Source organism: Carcharhinus amblyrhynchos, chromosome 11 (genome assembly GCF_965287045.1).
Source record: "Carcharhinus amblyrhynchos chromosome 11, sCarAmb.v2.hapA, whole genome shotgun sequence".
NCBI classification, from domain to species: domain Eukaryota; kingdom Metazoa; phylum Chordata; class Chondrichthyes; order Carcharhiniformes; family Carcharhinidae; genus Carcharhinus; species Carcharhinus amblyrhynchos.
The window spans coordinates 56,374,084-56,393,314 of NC_137334.1; the positions used below are offsets into that span (position 1 = coordinate 56,374,084).

A 19,231-nucleotide genomic window follows, 5' to 3' on the forward strand; every position below is an offset into this window, starting at 1 on the left:
GTAGGAGTAGGCCATCTAGCCCTTCGAGCCTGCCCCGCCATTCAATAAGATCAAGGCTGATCTGTCGTGGCTCAGTTCCACATTCCTGCCCTCTCCCAATAACCCTTAATCCCCTTGCTTATCAAAAACCCATCAACCCACGTCTTAAAAATATTTAGCCTTACCATCCTTTGAGTGAAGAAGTTCCTCCTCAACTCCGTTCTAAACCTTTATCTTGAGGCTGTGCCCCCTAGTCCTAATGACCTAATGCCTAATGCCCCCTAGACCTCATGAATGTCCAAAGATGGCTTGAAATAAATTGTACAGCATGTACAGGATATGCTGTGGTCAGCAGCGCGATATCTGCACCTCCATTTCCATGGCCTCTCACACTCCACTCGCCGAGATATCATGTCCTCCAACTGCCCGGAATATGTTCTGTGGTCGGGCTTTGAACAGAGTTGAGCCAAGAGAACTCCTGCTTTAGATGCAAGGAAGTCAAAGAAAATTTGCCCTTTGATGTAATTTTGGGAGTCTGCAAGCATCCCCCTTCCCCACCTCATAGAATTATAAACATGGACAGCAAACTGGTCAGGTTGAAGGCATAGGAGGTGGCTCGTGTGAAACATGATCATTGACATGAACAGGCTCTAATTAATGACCATCATTCACTCGACAGGTTAACCGTTTCTCTACACAGGTGATGCCTCCTCTGGGGAGGAGGTTTCCTTGCAGATGAGGTTTCCTGAACATCTGCATCATTTGGCTTACTTGTTCAGCAGGAAGTTTAAGTTTATTTGTGTCACAAGTAGGTTTACATTAACACTACAAAGAAGTAACTGAGAAAAAGTTGCTGGAGGGACACAGTTTTCCACAGGGAGTATTTACAGAAAGTTAATGTAGTGTAAGTACACCCACATTGCTGCTTGGGAAGGAGTTCAAGAGGTTGATCCATTGACAGTGAATGAACAATTATATCATTTCAAGTCAGGATGGTGTATGGCTTGGAGGGGAACTTAAATGTGACAGTGTTCTCATGCATCTGCAGCCCTTGTCCTTTCAGATGGTAGAGGTCGCAGGTGTGGAAGGTGCTGTTGTAGTGAAGGTTCTGCTCGGTGAGTTGCTGCAGTGCATTTTGTAGATGGTATACACTACTCTCAACAGTATGTCAGCAGTGGAGGGCATGAATGTTCAAGGCTTTGAGTGTCTTGTTGATCAATTAGACTGCTTTGCCTTGGATGCTGTCGAGCTTCTTCAGTGTAGTTGGTACTGCTGTCATCCAGGCAAATGGAGAATATTCTGTCACATTCCTGACTTGTGACTTGTAGATGGTGGACAGGCTTTGGGGAGTGAGGAGGTAAGTTACTTGTCTCAGGATACCCTCTTTCCGACCTTTTCATGCAGCTACAGTAATTATCTGGCTGGTCCAGTTTGGTTTTTGGTCAATAATAATCCCCAGGATGTTATGTATGATAAATGGATATCAGCATCTAAATTTTTTTTTGCATAGTATTTAGCAGCTGCACTTGTGATTTCAGGAATACAACATTAGGAACTTCATGTTTGTTCAAATTATGGAAGAACTACTGATATGGCATCTGCTCACATAATATACGACTTCAGATGGGGGTTAAGTTATTCTACTGTTGGAAAGTAGTTTTAATGTTCAGATACATTCTTAAATTTATAAAGTTATTCTTAGTGAAATTCTTCTGTGTTCATTTAAGCTTGCAATCCAGATAGACACTGAAAGATAAAATATTCAAATTTTAGAATGATCATTGACCAGTGGTCTAATAGTATTAGCTGTTGTACTACTGAGATTGGGAAAAAAATGTGCTGAATAAAAATTAAGATATCAAGGGGAATGCAAAGATTGTAAGTAGTTTGGAAGTCCCTTCTGGAAAGAGCAGGTTATGCTAGATCAGATGTTAATTTTAAATGCAAGTTTGATAATTCCTGTTCACCAAAGGAGTGAAGGCTATGATCAACAACCTTTTTAAATGGTGCAACAAGTTTGTGGGGATAAATGGCCCCTGTTCCTGCGTGCCTAGGGAAAACCTGAAGCGCTCAATGTGTTGGATGAGGAGTGTATAAGCTTTTTAGCTTCATGAATTATTTAGATTTTTTTATTTTGGACTTGCCCATCAGAGTCAACTGTGTGAAGTACAGCAATTTAAATACTGTTTTGACATCAACTGCAATATTGTATCCAGTTCTGGGCACTGCACTTCAGGAAAGATGTGAAAACATTAGAAAGAATGCAAAATCTCAGAAGTTCCAGGGATGAGGTCCTTTAGTTACATAGATTGGAGAAGTTGGGACTATTTTCCAAAGAGGAAAGAAGGTTGAGAGAATTTGAGCTCTTGAAGGGTCCAAACAGAATGGCAGGGAAAAAACTTCCACTGTTGGAAGGATCTAGAATGAGAGGATTTAAGTAATTCGCAGAGGAAGCAGTGGAGACGTGAGGAGAAACCTTTTCCCACAGCGAGTGGTTAAGATCTGGAATATGCTGCTTGAGAATTTGGTGGAGGCAATTTCAATCGAGGCTTTCAAAAGGAAACAATTATTATCTAAAATGGGAGAAGGTGGAGAAATGGCACTAGGTGCATTGCTCATTTGGAGAGCCAGCACAGGTACAACAAAATGAATGACCACCTCCTGTGCTATAATAACTCTGTGATTTCCAAATCTCCAGGCCCATGCCAACTTAACTGTACAAATGAACAGGTAAGAAATAAGGAGTGCAAATAAAACTGAATTGCTAAACTTGGCAGGCTAAATTGCTGAGGTTCACAGACAACATATGGCCCCGGAATGTTGTTTGGACAGTTGGCTTGTGCACATTAATTTTATTTAATCTGAGTTTCCACTAGCTTTTTTTTGTATGGGATAAAATAAATTGTAAAATACATCTTTTTAACTTCACCCCACCACAAATCAGTCGTCATATCTATCTGTGGTTTGTCATATGTTCACTGATAATGCTTTAATTTGTTATTTAATAAATTAGTCTGATTTAATTAGGAAAGAAAATAAAGACTTGCAGTTATATACCACGTTTCACAACCTCAAGATTTTTCAGACGAATGAACTACTTTTTGAATTGTAGTCACTGTTATAAAGCAGGAATTATATTGCTGGTTTTGTTGTGAAGCTTGACTCTGATGCCAAACTGATCTGTTATTAAATAAAAAAAACAAGAATTGTTTTTATTTATTTATATTTATTCTCCTTTAATGGTACATACAGCATCAGATTAATCAAGTATCTGTATCAGATGAGTGCCATTATGTGGACATCTAAGAAATACGAACAGACAAGAGCTTTTTGAAAAGCCCATGTATGATGTATAGTGCATGATATGTTGTTGAAGCAGAAACTCTTTAGAGCTTGATGGTTCTTAAAATTCTTAGCTGTTCATGGCTTGCAGTCATGTCTGATCTTGAAGAACTCCATGCCAGGTTATATTTTAAATTATAAATTTGATCTTCATCTGGGAAGGCATTCTGAGTTCTTTTGAAACTTGTTTTCTATGCATAATATTTATATCTAAATTAAAGTTTAAATTAGGTTTACGCTGATTTCTCTCCTGAAACTGCTAAAATTTAAATTCAATGGATAATAAATATTAAGACAATGTTTTTTTTTCAGTTTGAAGTGCTGGCTACCTCCAAACAATTGTTAGATTAGAAGTGAAGATAAAACCCTGGAACCAATTAACATTTCTAAATTTTAATCAGTTACTAATGGGCTCCTACTTGAACAACCAGTAAATTATACCATTTGATTTTCCAAAACCTGGGCAAGAAACCATTGATCCTAATTTATGCTATGTTTCTATAAAACAGTTTGATGCAGCAGGAGTTAACTTTGATAATCCTGGTTCGACAAATGGTGCTAGGCTCGGCATTTTAACTTCTTCATACATAGGACAGAATTCCAGCCGATTGTGCTGTCTGCGAGTATTACACCTTTGCTTATTTATTTTGCTCTACAGTTGGGTAGGTTGGTGGTAACCAGTTGATTTGATTGCATTGCGCAAACTTAACATTTGGTTTTAATTAATTTAGACATGATGAATTGAAAAGTTGAGGCAAGTCAGCCTCACTTTCAGCATTTTGAGCAGATAAACATACTGTTTTCTGCATTAATTCTGAATTGAGCAGTGATTGTTAATATAAGATAATTGGGACAGATGAACCAATCTAACTGTTTATCAAACTGCTTTTGGAACTGGAACACAGATGCCATTAAGTTTGGAGGCATTTCTTGCATTTGAAGGGGATATTTAACTTCTTATGCCTGATCTTCATTCTTTACTTTCCAGAAATACCCTTGAACAGTTCTGCAGAGTTAATGGAGGGTGTGGCATGTGAGTTCCCTCTTTGAGAGTGAAGGAACCCTGTGTGAAAAGTAGATTAGACTGTCTTTCATCAGTTTCTTGGTGGGACTTTATTTAAATTTAAATTTGTATTATAACACCAAGTTGGATTGCAAATTTAAAAATATTTTTGTTTGGCTTACGTTACTGTCCATGTGCATCAAAATGGAGCTTTCTCTAAGACATGAATGAGGCTGTTACTCTGGCAGATGGCAGTTGCTCTCTCTGCTTATTGCCCCACTGCTTTCTTCTTTTATACCTGTGATGAGATATCAATATCCCCCCCACAATAGGATTGGTCTCAGGCTGCCAAAACCATCAAATTTAAAGGTTGCTGATATCCAAGTGCCTAATTGGTTAAATTCAAAAGCTTGTTTTGTTTCAAATTGATTGGCTAAATTCAAAAGCCTGTTCTGATACAAATTGATTGAATTTTTTAAAAATTCAAATATCTAAAAGCCTGTTACCAAGGCAACCCTACTGCTTGGCTTTCTGATACAAATGTTTCATTCTGGATTCCGTATGTACGTGCATTTTTTAACTTTCTAACCACAGAAACCTTTTTAAAGGGATCATGTGATGCTTTCACGCTAGCATTTTACAATTTTTAAAATAAGTTTACAAACTCCAAATTCTACAATCACTTTACTCAACTTCGCAACACCCATGTACTAAATGACAGTGGAAGTGGTTATTTTCTCTTGGGCATTAACTACCCCTCTTTCACCGTTATCACAACTCATCAAAAAATCCTTCCTTCAAGTTATAAGTTATGGCTCAACTTCAAGTTTACTTTCTTTCTCTCCGCCATGTGCCCTACAGCTTCATATTTGCATCCCTACCACTGCATTGAAATGGCCTTACCCAAAATCACAATGACATTTTATTCAACTGAAATTGTAGTATATGCGTAATCCCTTCTTGTCCTCCTAGACATTTCTGCATCCTTTTACACGGTCAACCACGCCATCCACTTGCAACTCTGTTGCACAGCTTGGCAGGGCATCCTTTATTTGGTTCCATTTTTACTTGTCTAATCATGACTAGCATAACTCAATAATGGCTTCTCTTCCCCTTGCTATACTGTTGTCCCTGGAATCCTCCAAGTATCTATTTTATGTTCTTTCCTCTTCCTTATCTACATGCTTCATCTTTGTGACGGTATTCATGCATATGTACACTGATAACTTTGAGCTCTATCGCTTTATTGTGAGCCTGCTTTCCCAAATTCAGTATTGGATCATAATTGAACAATTGGAAGACCGATGCAAGTCCATCTTCCATCCTCCAATAAAATCTGTACTGAGGCTAATGATTGAATTCTCTCCTCCAGCCATTGTCTTGGTTTGAACTAGACTGATTCTCATCTTATTTTTTTATTTGACTTGAAACTAAACTTCAGATTCCAGATTCTCTCCACCCTAAATGACTGTCCACTTCCATCACCCATCTCTGCCCACGTGTCAATCTATAAGCTGCTTAAACCCTTGTCCGAGTCTTTGTCACCTTCAGATTAAGTGGTTACATGCTTCTCTTACCTTCCCCCTGCTTTCCATAAACTTCAGCTTCCATTCCATCCGATTAACTTATCAATTCTATTCTTGCTGACCAACATTCTTGAGATGTACATTTAATACCTTATCTTCTACTTTAGGATCACTAGATTACATCTGAAATACTGTTGTGTAGCCAAATGCAGCATCCACTTTGCACATGGCATGGCCCCACCAAAACAACAAAATAATAAATTATCATATAATCAGTCTTGGGTGTTGACCAACAGATGGGAAAACTGTCTGCCTTTTTGAATTGTGCCATATGATTTTTATTAATACAAAACTGGTGAGCAGGGTCTACTGCCTGATCTTGTGGGTAAGTCTTGTATTGAGGCTCATGGCATACTCACACTAGTGTAGTTGTTTTTCAAATCCTTAATTTCAGCCTGCATCTGACAGCTGATTATTGAACAGCCTGCAGACTGAACTATCTTACTCTATGTGAAGAAGGAAGAACAAAAGCTACATTTGGATTTTAAAACATAGGGTATAGAATCTAATTATAATTATAATAGAATGTTCTACATAATTCCAGTGATTTCATTTCAGCAAGTCCACAGCTTTCTGGTAGACTAGAATGCAAAAGCTGTATTCTGGAGCATAAGAAAGAGTAGTTGCCCTCAACATCAATGAAAATTCTGATTAAATATGGCACCAAGCAATCCTAACAAAACCTCCTGTGACTGAAGTCACAAGTGAAACAAAAGTGATTTATCTTGTTGAGAAGGTCATTCACTGTAGTTCTGAGACAGTATTGCAGGAATTGCTGAAGGAAGCATCTTTGGTCAGCCACCTTCTTTAGCTGCTTCATTAGCAACCTTCCCTCTAAAAGAATAATCAGGAGTGATTTATTAAAATTCCAGTGTTCATCTCCATTCATAACTTCCCTCTCATGAAGCAACCTATGGTACGCCAGGTGCACCTGGATGACATCCATTTTGGGCTCATTGACTTTTGTTGCACAATCCCTCCCCGTCTTCTGGAATTCACTGCAGTGTTTAATATGTTCTCGACCAGACCATCCCCTCTCCAAAGTCTCTCCTCCATTGCTCAGTTCAGTAGGGATTGTACAGTTACCTATCCTGTCAAAACCAGAGAACCCACAGGAATGATTTGTCTTCCCACTTGTATTATCATCTCTGGAGACTCCCAGGGTTTAGCTGTAGCCTCCATTTCATCCTTAACTACATCTTTCCCCCTTGTTGTGTCATTCAAAGACATGGAATCACCTTCCATATTGTTGATATTCAACATAATTTGCCCATCATCTGTGTCAGTTCCTCCACTGTTTTTGTGTTGTCAATTGCTTGCTCGCCATCTCGTGCACTTTCCAAGAATGAAACTTTGAAGCCACCAAAACTATCACTTTGGACTCCAAAGTACCTGCTCTAATCTTGCCACCAATTCTATTCCACTCTGTGGTCACTGTCTCAGAGTGAATAAACTGTTCTTAATCTGTGTTCTATTCAATTCAGTAGAGTTTCTAACCCAGTGTCCTCTCCATTACAATGACTGCCTCCGATCTCAAAACTGCCCATCTCTACGTTATCTTAGCTGATATGCTGCTGAAATACCCAACCATGCATGAACAATCTTCAGATTCAACGCTTGCAAAGCTTTCTTGGTTGACATTCCCATTCTCCATCCTGTGTAAAGTTAATTCAGAATTGTACTGCTTATATCCTCCATTGCATCAAACTTTGCTACATGTTATCTTTGTCCTTGCTGACCTATGCTACTCAATTTAAATTTCTCATCTTTGTGCTTAAATCCCTTTATGGCCTTTCCCTCCTTATCTTTAACTTCATCCAGCCTTACAACCCTCACTTTGCTAAAACACTTTATTCCTCTGCCATGCTTCATCCCATCATTACCAATTGTGCCTTCACTGTTCCAGACCTTATGCTCTGGGAATTTTTCCCAAGCCTTTGCTTTTTTCGTTAAGATGCTTCCTAAAATCCACTTCTTTGTCCAAGGTTTTGATTATCCCTTCTTACATCTCTTTGACTTGGCATCTATTTTTGCCTTTGCTTCAATGAAGTATGTTTATTAAGGTGCTAAATAAATGCAGGTTATTGCTAAATGGCAGATAATATTTCTCACCTGAGTTATCATGTACTGAACAAGTGGGAACCCAGCCATGCTCCCCTGGCTGTTGCACCACTATCTTCTGCCATTAAACCGTTACCCCCCCAAGAGTATTATCAGAAGTTTAACTGGACTAACTGTACAACCATACAACAACAAGGGAAGGGCAGAGACTGTGTACTCTGACAAGTGGTGCATAGCCTGAACTCTTTAAAGAAAACTCTGCTACCTGCAGGATTCATGTTTGAAATGTGATATAATCCGTGTCATACACTGGGATGGGTGCTGCTGCAAAGCACTCAAGAATCTCAATACTAGTTAGGGAGAAGAACCCTACACATGTTCAGTTTTCTGGTAATTGACTCTGTATTGATAATTTTTGGATACTAAAATTGAGGAATGTGGTGATTAGTGTGAGAAGATGGAGTTAAAGTTGGAAATTGGTCACAATCATATTGAAAATCAGAGCAGATCTGAAGGCCCAAACAGCTACTGTTTCTTATGCTGTTGCATCCACCCCATCAATCACTGATGCATTGTGTCTGAGTCCTTATAATTTATAGGATGCACTTGCAAGTCACCAAGAAAAATTCAACAGGATCTCTTTATCTTGGAGCACCATCGTCACAAAGATGACGAGTTCAAGTTTCACCATCATGTTTCTCAGGGCAATAAATGTTGCCTTGCCAACTGCATCCACCTTAAGGGAACAACCTTAAAGATAGAGGACATTTACCCTGAGAATGTATCTTTTACATGCCAAAACTTTGGGTTAACTTATGCTTTGTAATTCATCTTGCTTATCCATTATGTTCAATACAAAGGAATACATTCAAATCAAACACGAGAACATTTCTGATATTCTGCAGAGCCCAATATTGTGATTTGTGCCAACTCTTGAGAGCTGGAGTGACAGCTGTGCCTTCTGCCCCACCTGTATCCTGAACTGTTTCAGTGGCAGTTGGTGGTACAGAGACAGATGTGTTGCATTCACTGCATCCATCAGTTTAGCAGCCTGAGACAACACAAATATAAATTAAATTTTCTGACAAATACATTAGATTTGGTTCTTTTAGAATTCCCTTTCTTGCACCATTATTATTGTGAAAACTACCTTCTAAAATTAGGGGAGATGAGTTCCTTTCCAGACTCATCTTGTTGTGAAGTTGTGTTTTGTGTTCATCGAGATAAACTATGTTTGTATTGATGTAAACTTTTTAAAGTAAAAGTAAAGTTTATTTATTAGTCACAAGTAAGGCTTACGTTTAACATTGCAATGAAGTTACTGTGAAATTCCCCTAGTCGCCACAAGCCAGCGCCTGTTCAAGTCAATGCACCTAACCAGCTCGTCTTTCAGAACGTGGAAGGAAACTGGAGCACCCAGACAAAACCCACACAGACATGAGGAGAATGTGCAAACTCCACACTGACAGTGACCCAAGCCAAGATTTGAACCTGGGTCCCTGGCACTGGGAGGAAGCAATGCTAACCATTGTGCTACCTTGCTGCCCTGTGGCGTGCTTGGAGTGTCCAGTTAGCATCAATCATTCTCAAATAAACTGTAGCATGGTCAAATCAATGAACAAACCTGCCTTTGCTCTCCTGCATCTCAGCATAAGATAATCCCTTTGTAATGTACTCTCAATTTAAAATAATCCCTTTGTAATGTATTCTCGTGGTGCTTTCCATTTTCTGTCCGCCATCATTCATGAGATTGCCCACATTTGGGCTCAATTTGGCAGTTAAATGCCAAGACTAATTTCATGTAGGATCATACAGCTGGTGAAGAAGAGTTTCATTTATTCAGCCTGTCTTAAGTTGAAGCCCAGATCCCAAAGGTGAAAGGAGTGTATTAATCCATTTCGTCATCCAATCTTTACTGCCGTGAATATTATAGTAAATTAATAAAAGTTCCTTGATCATTGTTAGATCTCTGACCTGCTAGGTTCTTGATAGTTTTTAAGCAGCTGACAACAGAGAAAACCCAAGAGTTGGAAAAATCAGAATTGTTATGGTGCCACTTTTGTATATCTCCTGGTGTTAACTGAAGATGGACAGATTAGTAGGTTGCATACTTGTTATGTCAGTGCCACTTGGAAATGGAAAATCAAGGTCAGGGAAAATGGAATTTAACAAAATATTGTTTTGAAAGTCTGGATGCTATGGGCTGCAGGAATTGCTGATGAAATTAATTGTTCAGCAGCCCTTTTACTGGTTTCTTCTGTAAAAGATGTCAGAGATGGGTAGTCATGTTTATGGTTGGCACCATGTCAGTTTTCTCTGCCTGTGGCTTTAAAATTGCAGTTTAACTCTTTTTGCTGTTGCGTCCAAAATAAATCAAAAATCAAGAAAATTAAAACTTGTTAACGTTGGTCCCTTCCCAGACAGAGGAGCAGCAACAAGTAAAAACCAGGCTAGAGAATTTTAAAATTAGAAACATTAAAGTTCGTGGGGATTGGACTTATTCGAATTTTAGAACAGGCAAAATTAGAAACTCTAGTCAAGCTTTTTGAGGTGGAACTTGATTTCCAATTGGATATTTTCAAATCAGAATTATATTTAATGATTGGCCATTCATAAAATTTGCCACAATCCTTTCAGTTACTGTATTAGACTGATAGAAAGGAGTATCATTGGGATTATCTATCAGAGCGCCACACATGGATATTGTTTTCTGGGAGTCCTCTGTGTGGTTGAACCTCTTCACTAGGAAGGCCTGGTGCCCCGTTGGACCTTGCGGGTGGGGATCAAGATTAGTACTTCATTTTATCCCCGTTTTTAATTTATGAATTACGTTTAAAATGTAATTCATTTCTGAATTAGATTCAAAATGTTAGATTCAGCAAAATTAAGATCATGAGAATGCATTTGATAATGGCCTCACAGGCTGATGCCAAGGATGAGAAATTATAGTTATGAGGAAGGATTTGAGATGCTAGAGAAAAAAGTCTATGAGGAGTTTCGCAGAGGCTATTTTGAGGAATTGGTGATAACGGGGTCATCAGTTGACAGTTGAGAAATAGTGTGGCGTGGTGGCACAGTGGTTAGCTCCAGGGATTTAGGTTTGATTCTGGCCTCGGGTGTCTGTCTGCATGGAGTTTGCATGTTCTCCGTGTCCAAGTGCTCCCTTTGTGTGTGTGGGTGTGACATACATGTGTGTGGCATGCATGTCCCCTGTGATGGACTGGCACCCTGTCCTGGGTGACCCTGCCTAATGACCAATGTCTGTCAGGCTCCAATCCCGAATTGAAGTAAGCGGCTAAGTGGAAGTAAAGTGGAAAAGGTTATACCTTTTATGGAAAAATTCCTAATGTATGGATACTTCGCTGCAAGATGTGGATGTAGCACAGATTTGTGCATCTCCAGGAAAAAGTGGGTAAAGATTTGAAGCAGATTCTGGAGAAAGAGAGAGAGCAGATAAGTGCTATTAGTTTTAAATTCTTCTGACGAAGAGCCAGCACAGACATAGTAAACCATATGGCCATCTCTTGTGCTTTAAACACTTTTTGTTCTATAGTTCATACTATGTGAAAAATTAAGGCAGTAACTAAAAGGCAATCATAAAATAAAATTCAGATGTTTAATTAGTCGGTTTTGTAGAGGTCCTCAAGCGTTTACTGGTAATTTTCCTGATCTGTATTCGATCATATTGATATGGGTAACATAACAGCTAATTGTTGAACAAATTGAAACCAGCTGATACTTCATTTTTGTGTGCTCTGAAATTTGAATTCAATTCAAATCTGAAATTAAAAGCCTAATGATGACCATGAAACCATAGTCAATTGTTGTAAAAACCTGCCTGGTTCATTAATGTCCTTTAGAGAAGGACACCTGCCGTAACTTATGTGTGTGTGTCTGGCCTACATGTGGCTCCAGATCCACAGCAATGTGTTTGATCCTTAAAATGCTCTCTGAAATGCATTCAGTTCGAGGGCAATAAGGGGTGGGTATTAAATGCTGGCCTAATCAGCAACACCCATAATTGACTCAAAATAAATACACTATATGCTAAAATTCTAGTCATCCAGGTAGTTTGAAGTTTGATGGCTGAACTGAAAATGAACAAAATCAGTTACCCAAAGAGATGATCTTACTTTCCAATTAATGGGTTTAAGGGTTCATTCATTATAATTTGAAATCAAAGTTAAATTGCAGGCTTGGGTTTTGAGAGGACTGTTTAGCTTTACACTAAAAGTGGTGAGTGTTGCTTTCACGCAACGATGTTGGCAATATTTTGCACGGTAGTATGTTCCGGCATAAAAACCACCCCTTGTGTCTCAAAGCCTCTTTTATGTTTTCTAAAACAAAACTAAAAATTTATAAAATTGTATTTGAGATACACATTTGTGACAAATAAACATTTAGTAATAAATACTTCAGAATAGCTGAAGAAAGCTTCATTGTTTGAATGGCCCATAAGGCATCTTGTGGTGTATTTTGTTCACAGCTGTTATACCAAGGGAATATTGGTGCATTTTCTCAAGCTGTAGCTCAGGCTGTTACCTGTAAAGTGCGCCTTTATCCCTCATCTGGTTATCTTTTAGCTTGTAACCGCAGAGGCTGAAGGAAATTGCAGTTGCTACTGTACAGATTAATGATGCTCGTCCAGTGGTGTTTACATTCACACTGTTGTTAGACCACACAGGTAATTGCCAGATCAGACATTGACAGTTGTGACAGGATGAAATTATGTGGATTGCTTTGAGAGCGCTCAACCAGGTGTTTATTTAAGATGATCAGATACCCACTTTTACCATATTTATGTGCCATTAGTGGCATCTTATGATCACAAGAATGCAGCTAATATCTGTAATATTTGCATACCCTATTGAGAGAATGTTTGCAATTTCTAACCATAGTCAAAGGAGCAGAATTTCTTCTGTGTTCAGCTTTTAAGCAATTTGTGTGTTATTTGTATAAACTAATTTGCTTTCTCAGAATATATTTATATTAAATTATTTGGGTGTTCAGGTGGGGCTATTAGTTAAACTGCTGTACAAAAGTGAAATGCTCATCAACATTTTCTTAGTCTAAATTTTAGGTTCACATTTGGTGAATGCAAAATCTGGTTTAGACTTTGAAAACACTAGTGTTTGCTAGAGTACCTACCACATTATATATTAGCCGCAGCATTTAAAAATAAACCATCTAAACAGGTAATTAAACAAAGTTTGCCTGAATAAAAATGTCACTTGCTTGGAAAATGTTAGTCATCAATCTGTCTTGTGCTTTTAGGGTCCACCAACTGATGCCCCAGCCGTGGATACAGCAGAACAGGTTTACATATCTTCTCTTGCTCTGCTGAAGGTAAGATTGTTGGTTTGTTGGCTCTTTGGTCCTGGTAACTGCATATTGTAATTTAGAATGTAATAAAACAACAAATAAAATAATCCATTTTACATTCTATATCTTAGTGCCATTTCTAGATGTATTTACTGTTTTGTCTTTTGTAACAAAACATTTTGTATTTAATGCTTTCCATTTTAAATGCAGTAACTGTGATGCTTGCCTTCAGGAGTGTAGTAGTATAAAGGAAATCAAAAATACCAAAATTAAACTGAAAAAAAATCAGTGGTCAAGATTACTGTAACATTATAGAATATTACACAAGAAAAAAGTTTACTCTTTCTGGTTTGAAAACTCTGAGATACATTTTTTTTGGTGTGATTTTGGTAATCTGCAGATGTTGAAACATGGACGGGCTGGTGTTCCTATGGAAGTAATGGGCCTGATGCTGGGTGAATTTGTTGATGACTATACAGTCCGTGTTATTGATGTATTTGCTATGCCTCAGTCAGGCACGGTGAGCCATGTTTTTCTTTATTTTGAATTTGAATACTCTTGAATTTTCACCAAGTTTATTTTGAAGCAGTTGTTTTCCAAAGTTGAGTAATGTGTTTTTTTCCCACAGGGTGTTAGTGTTGAAGCAGTTGACCCAGTTTTTCAAGCCAAAATGCTGGACATGTTGAAGCAGACAGGCAGGTAGGATATAAAACCTCCTTGTGTGGTAAAAGTAAGATCAGCACCAGAAATACATATCTGCAGAATATCCCTTTATTCATTTACAATTTACTTTATGCAGTTGAGTTGTATTTGTTTGCAACTTATTACAAATTGTTTAAAGTTCTGAGTTTGATTGCTATTTTATTTTGTATCTCTTTGCAGTTTTATTTCATACCTATCAACAGTTGTCACATGCTTGTTCAGATACGTTCACTGTGAAAAAAAGCTTAAAAATTAATGTTAACAAAAGGCTCAGCAGCACTGCAGAATAGTGTAAATTGCTTCTTGACTGAGTTCCTGGTCCCACTGCTGCTTTAATTGATATTTGAAGGGTGGATATTTACTCTCAAGTGCTGAAAGGGTAAAAACTGGCTCAGGGAAGGTGTGGTAACAGGGTGAAAAATTGAAAGCATGATCTACCACCGCTAATGCACATCTTTTTAATGATAGCGCTTGTATGACACACTTTCTTCACTTCCACACCATCATAAATGTATGTTGAATGAGTTCCCATTTTTCATACTTGTATTATTATGTTTTTGTATTTCTATTGTTAAGCTCCATTCATTTTTGTGCTTTCCTTATTCAAAGTGCTAGTTTGCCTTTTATTTCCAAATTAAAAACACTTAGCCATTTGCTCCGTTTTAGACCTGAAATGGTTGTTGGCTGGTACCATAGTCACCCTGGCTTTGGATGCTGGCTTTCAGGAGTTGACATCAACACTCAGCAGAGCTTTGAAGCCCTGTCGGAGCGAGCTGTTGCCGTAGTAGTGGATCCTATTCAGAGCGTAAAGGGGAAGGTATGATCATGTTCATAGTAAATGTTACTTATGTGTCATTAAATCCCTTGATTGGCAAATACATACAATTAATAATAATTATTTAAAGTATTGGAAACCCTTTGTAGTGTTCAAGATATATACCAATTATATTCATAAAAGTGATGTTGGTTAGATGTTGCAGTAGAATTAGATATGAGCTGAGCCATATACTAATTGATGATTTCACTTGAACTTTCACGCCATGAATAAATGGTAAATGTTTTCCTGTTTTGACATTTTATGTTCTTTTGAGCTTGTGAATATATTGCTATGATTAATTTGTATTTCTTTATATCCTTGTCCAAAGGATCATTTAGCCCCTCAAAAAAACACATTCGCTATATGATGTTAATATTTATCGTTTTGTTTCTCATAAGATGCAAATCAATTTTGATCCATTAGAGACTCAAAACAGAATTCTGAACACATGGTAAAAATACCTGCTATGCTCAGTGGGAAGAACTTTGCCATTTGAAAAAAACCTTTGTAGTAAAGATTAAGTTGTAAAATAGTTAATATTCTAGTTAGTCAGGAAGCCAGGCCCATGATATCAGTATATGTTAATTGGTTTTATAGGTAGAAAAAAAACTCACATTTACCTTTGAGGTGAACATTATCTATTTAATGTTGATCTTTGTTTGTCAAATGACTTCTGATTAGCAGGTGTAATGCACAATTAGAAATAATTATTTTTGGGCCAGATATAAATGTAATGTAAGTTGAGCACGCAGCATATATTTTATTGAAATAGATATCATCTATTTTAAAATCAATACATGTATGTTATACATTACTGTGTCGATTTTTATTGGCCACTTTCTAAAATGTAAAGATTGTTATTTTGCTTTTACAGTACCACTTTGTGAGCATTTGAGTGCCCTCACATTTCACACTTAAGTGGCTTGATTGCAAAGAAGTGGCTTGATTGCAAAACTAATGTCCTGCATTTGTTAATTCTTATTAAATAATAACGAATTTCAATTGGGAGATATTAACTTGCTGACTATAATAGAAATATGAGGCTGATAGAATCCGATGAATGAATTAATAATTTGTTAATTCTAATTTGTGCAAGAAGTTAAATGATTTTCTGACTGTTTCCAATAATTTACTAGTTATTTTAATGCATTTCGAAGTTAGATAATTGGAAGCGTTTAACATTGACAGGGAGATGGTTAAATTACAGTTTGGGTTGCTATTCACCTTTGTTGTAGTCTGTTTTTGCTGTTGTTGTTCAGTTCCTTTCTTTTTTTATTCTCTTCTGGCCCCATATGCCATTTTCCTATTTCCTGCCTCATGACAGCAGGGAGCAGGTCTATTATCACCTTCACAGAGCTGTCTGCAAATGTGAGAGGCAATTCGATTTTGCTCTACCACAGGGAGGGTATATTATAAAGAGTGCAGAACATAAAGAAATTGACTAGGTGGTTTACTGGCTTAAACTACTGCTGAGGTGTCTTGTTACAGCATGCATTGCCATTCTGATATGGAAGTTAATGAAATTGTGAACTGAAAAGACAAATCATTACTTTAATATTTGAGACAGATGCGTATATTGCTTTTTGTGACTCATTTTTTAATAGTACAATAGTCATTCATCATATTAAGGTGCGCGATTGTGAAATTTTAAAAGGCTATGTATGCAAGGTACGTTAGGTGGTTAATAGATGCTTTTAGTTTGAAAGGTCTATTGTTGAGGTTTTTTCAGAGCAGAAGTATAATAGATCACATTGTAGGAAAATATATCAGTCTTATTGTCTACTAAACTAAATTATATTGTGTAATTTATCTGTGTTAACATTTATACACTTGTACTGTTTTATATTATTCATTAGTAAGAGGCATTTCTTTGCTTCTCTAAAATTGGCTTAAATTTTTATTTGTTATAGAACAAGAATTGTGTGCTATCACTCCTTTACTCACTTCTCCCAAAAGATGGAAATGGGGATTATTCACATATATGAATGTATTTAGGCTATATATTTGGAATTTGAGTTTATAATGATGCAAAATTTTGTCAGCTGTGCAAATCACAATTAGTCTTTAGATTGGTTAATTGGATATTGAGTATAAGCCCTTGTGGTTTACTAGTGTAATTTAAAAATATGCTGTTCAATTATGTTAACAGCAGTGTTGATTCAATATTGTCATTTTAGTTTAAAAAAATTGTCTTTTGGGGTGAAAAATATGGTTCATTTAATCAATCTATTTTTTGTTAATTTTGGCAATAGTAAGGGAACAGGTTTGACCAATAGCATGTTGGAAGAAATGCTAGTTGAACTGATTGTCTTGGTAACATTAATGTTTTGGCCATGGTATATTGCCTAAGAACTGTTGGAACTTTGATGCAGTCATAACACCTGTGCAAATATAAAATATTAGACAAATTGATATTGGTTTGAGCTCAAATGATTATTCCTGCTGCAATATACACATAGTCTATCCTGGTTACAGAACTCATTCAGGCCTTACAACACCAGAAGTGAATAAATTGTCAGCTTTTATCCTGTATGTATTTTGTTCGCTTTAGTATGTTGGACTGAACTGTCTGAATTTTTAACACTAATTTGTCTATATTGATTTCAAACCGTATTGTATTACTTTGTGCATTTAGTTCAATTATAGACCTTTTTTAAAAAAACACTTGGTTCAGTATAGCAAAGTCAGAATTATAACCTGTTGTATGTGGGTTCAGCCTCGTTTAATCCCTGTTATGAAGGAGCACACATGAGATATGCACAGTTACCATTCGAACAGCACAAAATGGTCTCTAGTGGGAGAAAGTTTTGTGCTATAATACCAGATGGCGTTGATAACATTATTAAAACCATTGTTTTTGAGGAATTATTCTGATTTAAATGACCGATTTTGATTTAAAACTTAAATTTTTTGGATTCAAGATTATTTACTACAGTAATATTTTGTAAAGTGTATGTGTTTTATTCTACTTAATGAGAATATAAAATATGGGAGCATGAGGAAGCCATACTTCCTTTTGAGCCTGTTACACCATTTAATAAGATCATGGCTGATCAGATCTTGGCCACAACTCCTGTTTCTTGCCTGTGTCCCACAGTCAAATGTTTTAAACGATAGGTTTATTCAACCTTAAGTATATTTAGTGACTCAGTCTCCACTGCTTTCTGCGATAGAGAATTCCAAAAATTCTAAGAATTCCTCCATGTGTTCCTCTTAAATAAGTGGCCTCTTATTCTGAAATCATGCACCCTATTCTTGATTTCTCATGAGGGGGAACATCCTTTCCATATCTAGCTTGTCAAAACTCCTCAGAATTTGATATGTTTCAATAAGATCACTTCTTATTCTTCTGAACTGCAGTGGGTATCGGCCCAACCTGCTCAGCAATTTTCATAAGATGAATCCCAGGAATCAACCTTGTGAACCTTCTTTGAATTGCCTCAAGTGCAAATATATCCCTTCTCAAATAAAAAGACCAAAATTTACACAATGTTAGTGTGGTCACACCAATGTTTTATACAGTTGTAGCATGCTTCCCCATTTTTATACTCCAATCCCTTTGCAATAAAGGCCAACATTTTGTTTGGTTTCTTAATTAATGGCTGTCTCTGAATGCTACCTTTTCTGATTCATGTACAAGAACGTCCTGTACTTTCTGCACTGCAGCATTCTGTAATGTCTTTCATTTAAATTTCTATTCTTTTCTATTCTCACTTTTTCCACATTATGCTCTTGCATTACTTAGACTGTAAATTAGTGGTTTCTTGATTTTAAATGTGGTTACATTTTTCTCCCCCTTTGACAATTGCATCTGATTTATGCTAATCGGCACAATTTCTGATCTGCAATCTCAGTAGTGCAACAGTTTGGGTGTTACAATTGCTCATAGGGCTCATTGGCTTTGGAGGGGAAAAATACAGTCGTTCTGACTTCCTATTGCTTTTCAGATGCCTCCTGCTGGAAAGTGTGTGCGCGTGTGTGTGTGTGTGTGTGTGTGTGTGTGTGTGTGTGTGTGTGTGTGTGTGTGTGTGTGCACGTGTGCGTACGTCAGGTGAGAACATGATCAGACTCATTTGCAGTTTACAGAAGGAGGCTATTTGACCTATTCTATCACCATTAGTGCTGGATCATCAACACTAGATGCTATCTGATCTCCATATTGCTTTATTTTCTTCCTTTAAAATACTTAATTCCCTATTAAATGACATCGCTCTGCCTCAATAGTGACTTCTTAAAGTGATCCATGTTCTGGTAACTTGTTAACTGAAAGCATTTAATCAAATATCTCTTTTTTTGTACTGATAATGCTGGGTTTTTTTTTTGCACTGATAACAGCTCCTTTGTTGCTGATTCTTCAAACCGTGGAAGCAATCGTTCAGCATTTATGCTATTTGCAAACTGTATTACGCATTCTTGGTT

The 19,231-nt window shown here is 37.2% G+C and overlaps 1 protein-coding gene across 2 annotated transcripts in view; it reads left to right on the forward strand.

The window, feature by feature from the left end:
- The window catches only part of psmd14 (proteasome 26S subunit, non-ATPase 14), a 104,505-nt gene that overhangs the window by 34,596 nt on the left and 50,678 nt on the right, over nucleotides 1–19,231 (forward strand). For both annotated transcript variants that reach the window (XM_080199159.1, XM_080199160.1), the window contains 4 exons: nucleotides 13,246–13,317; nucleotides 13,694–13,813; nucleotides 13,922–13,992; nucleotides 14,662–14,812. In XM_080199159.1, coding sequence (XP_080055285.1) covers nucleotides 13,246–13,317; nucleotides 13,694–13,813; nucleotides 13,922–13,992; nucleotides 14,662–14,812 — 414 coding nt within the window. The remainder of the gene's footprint in view (nucleotides 1–13,245; nucleotides 13,318–13,693; nucleotides 13,814–13,921; nucleotides 13,993–14,661; nucleotides 14,813–19,231) is intronic.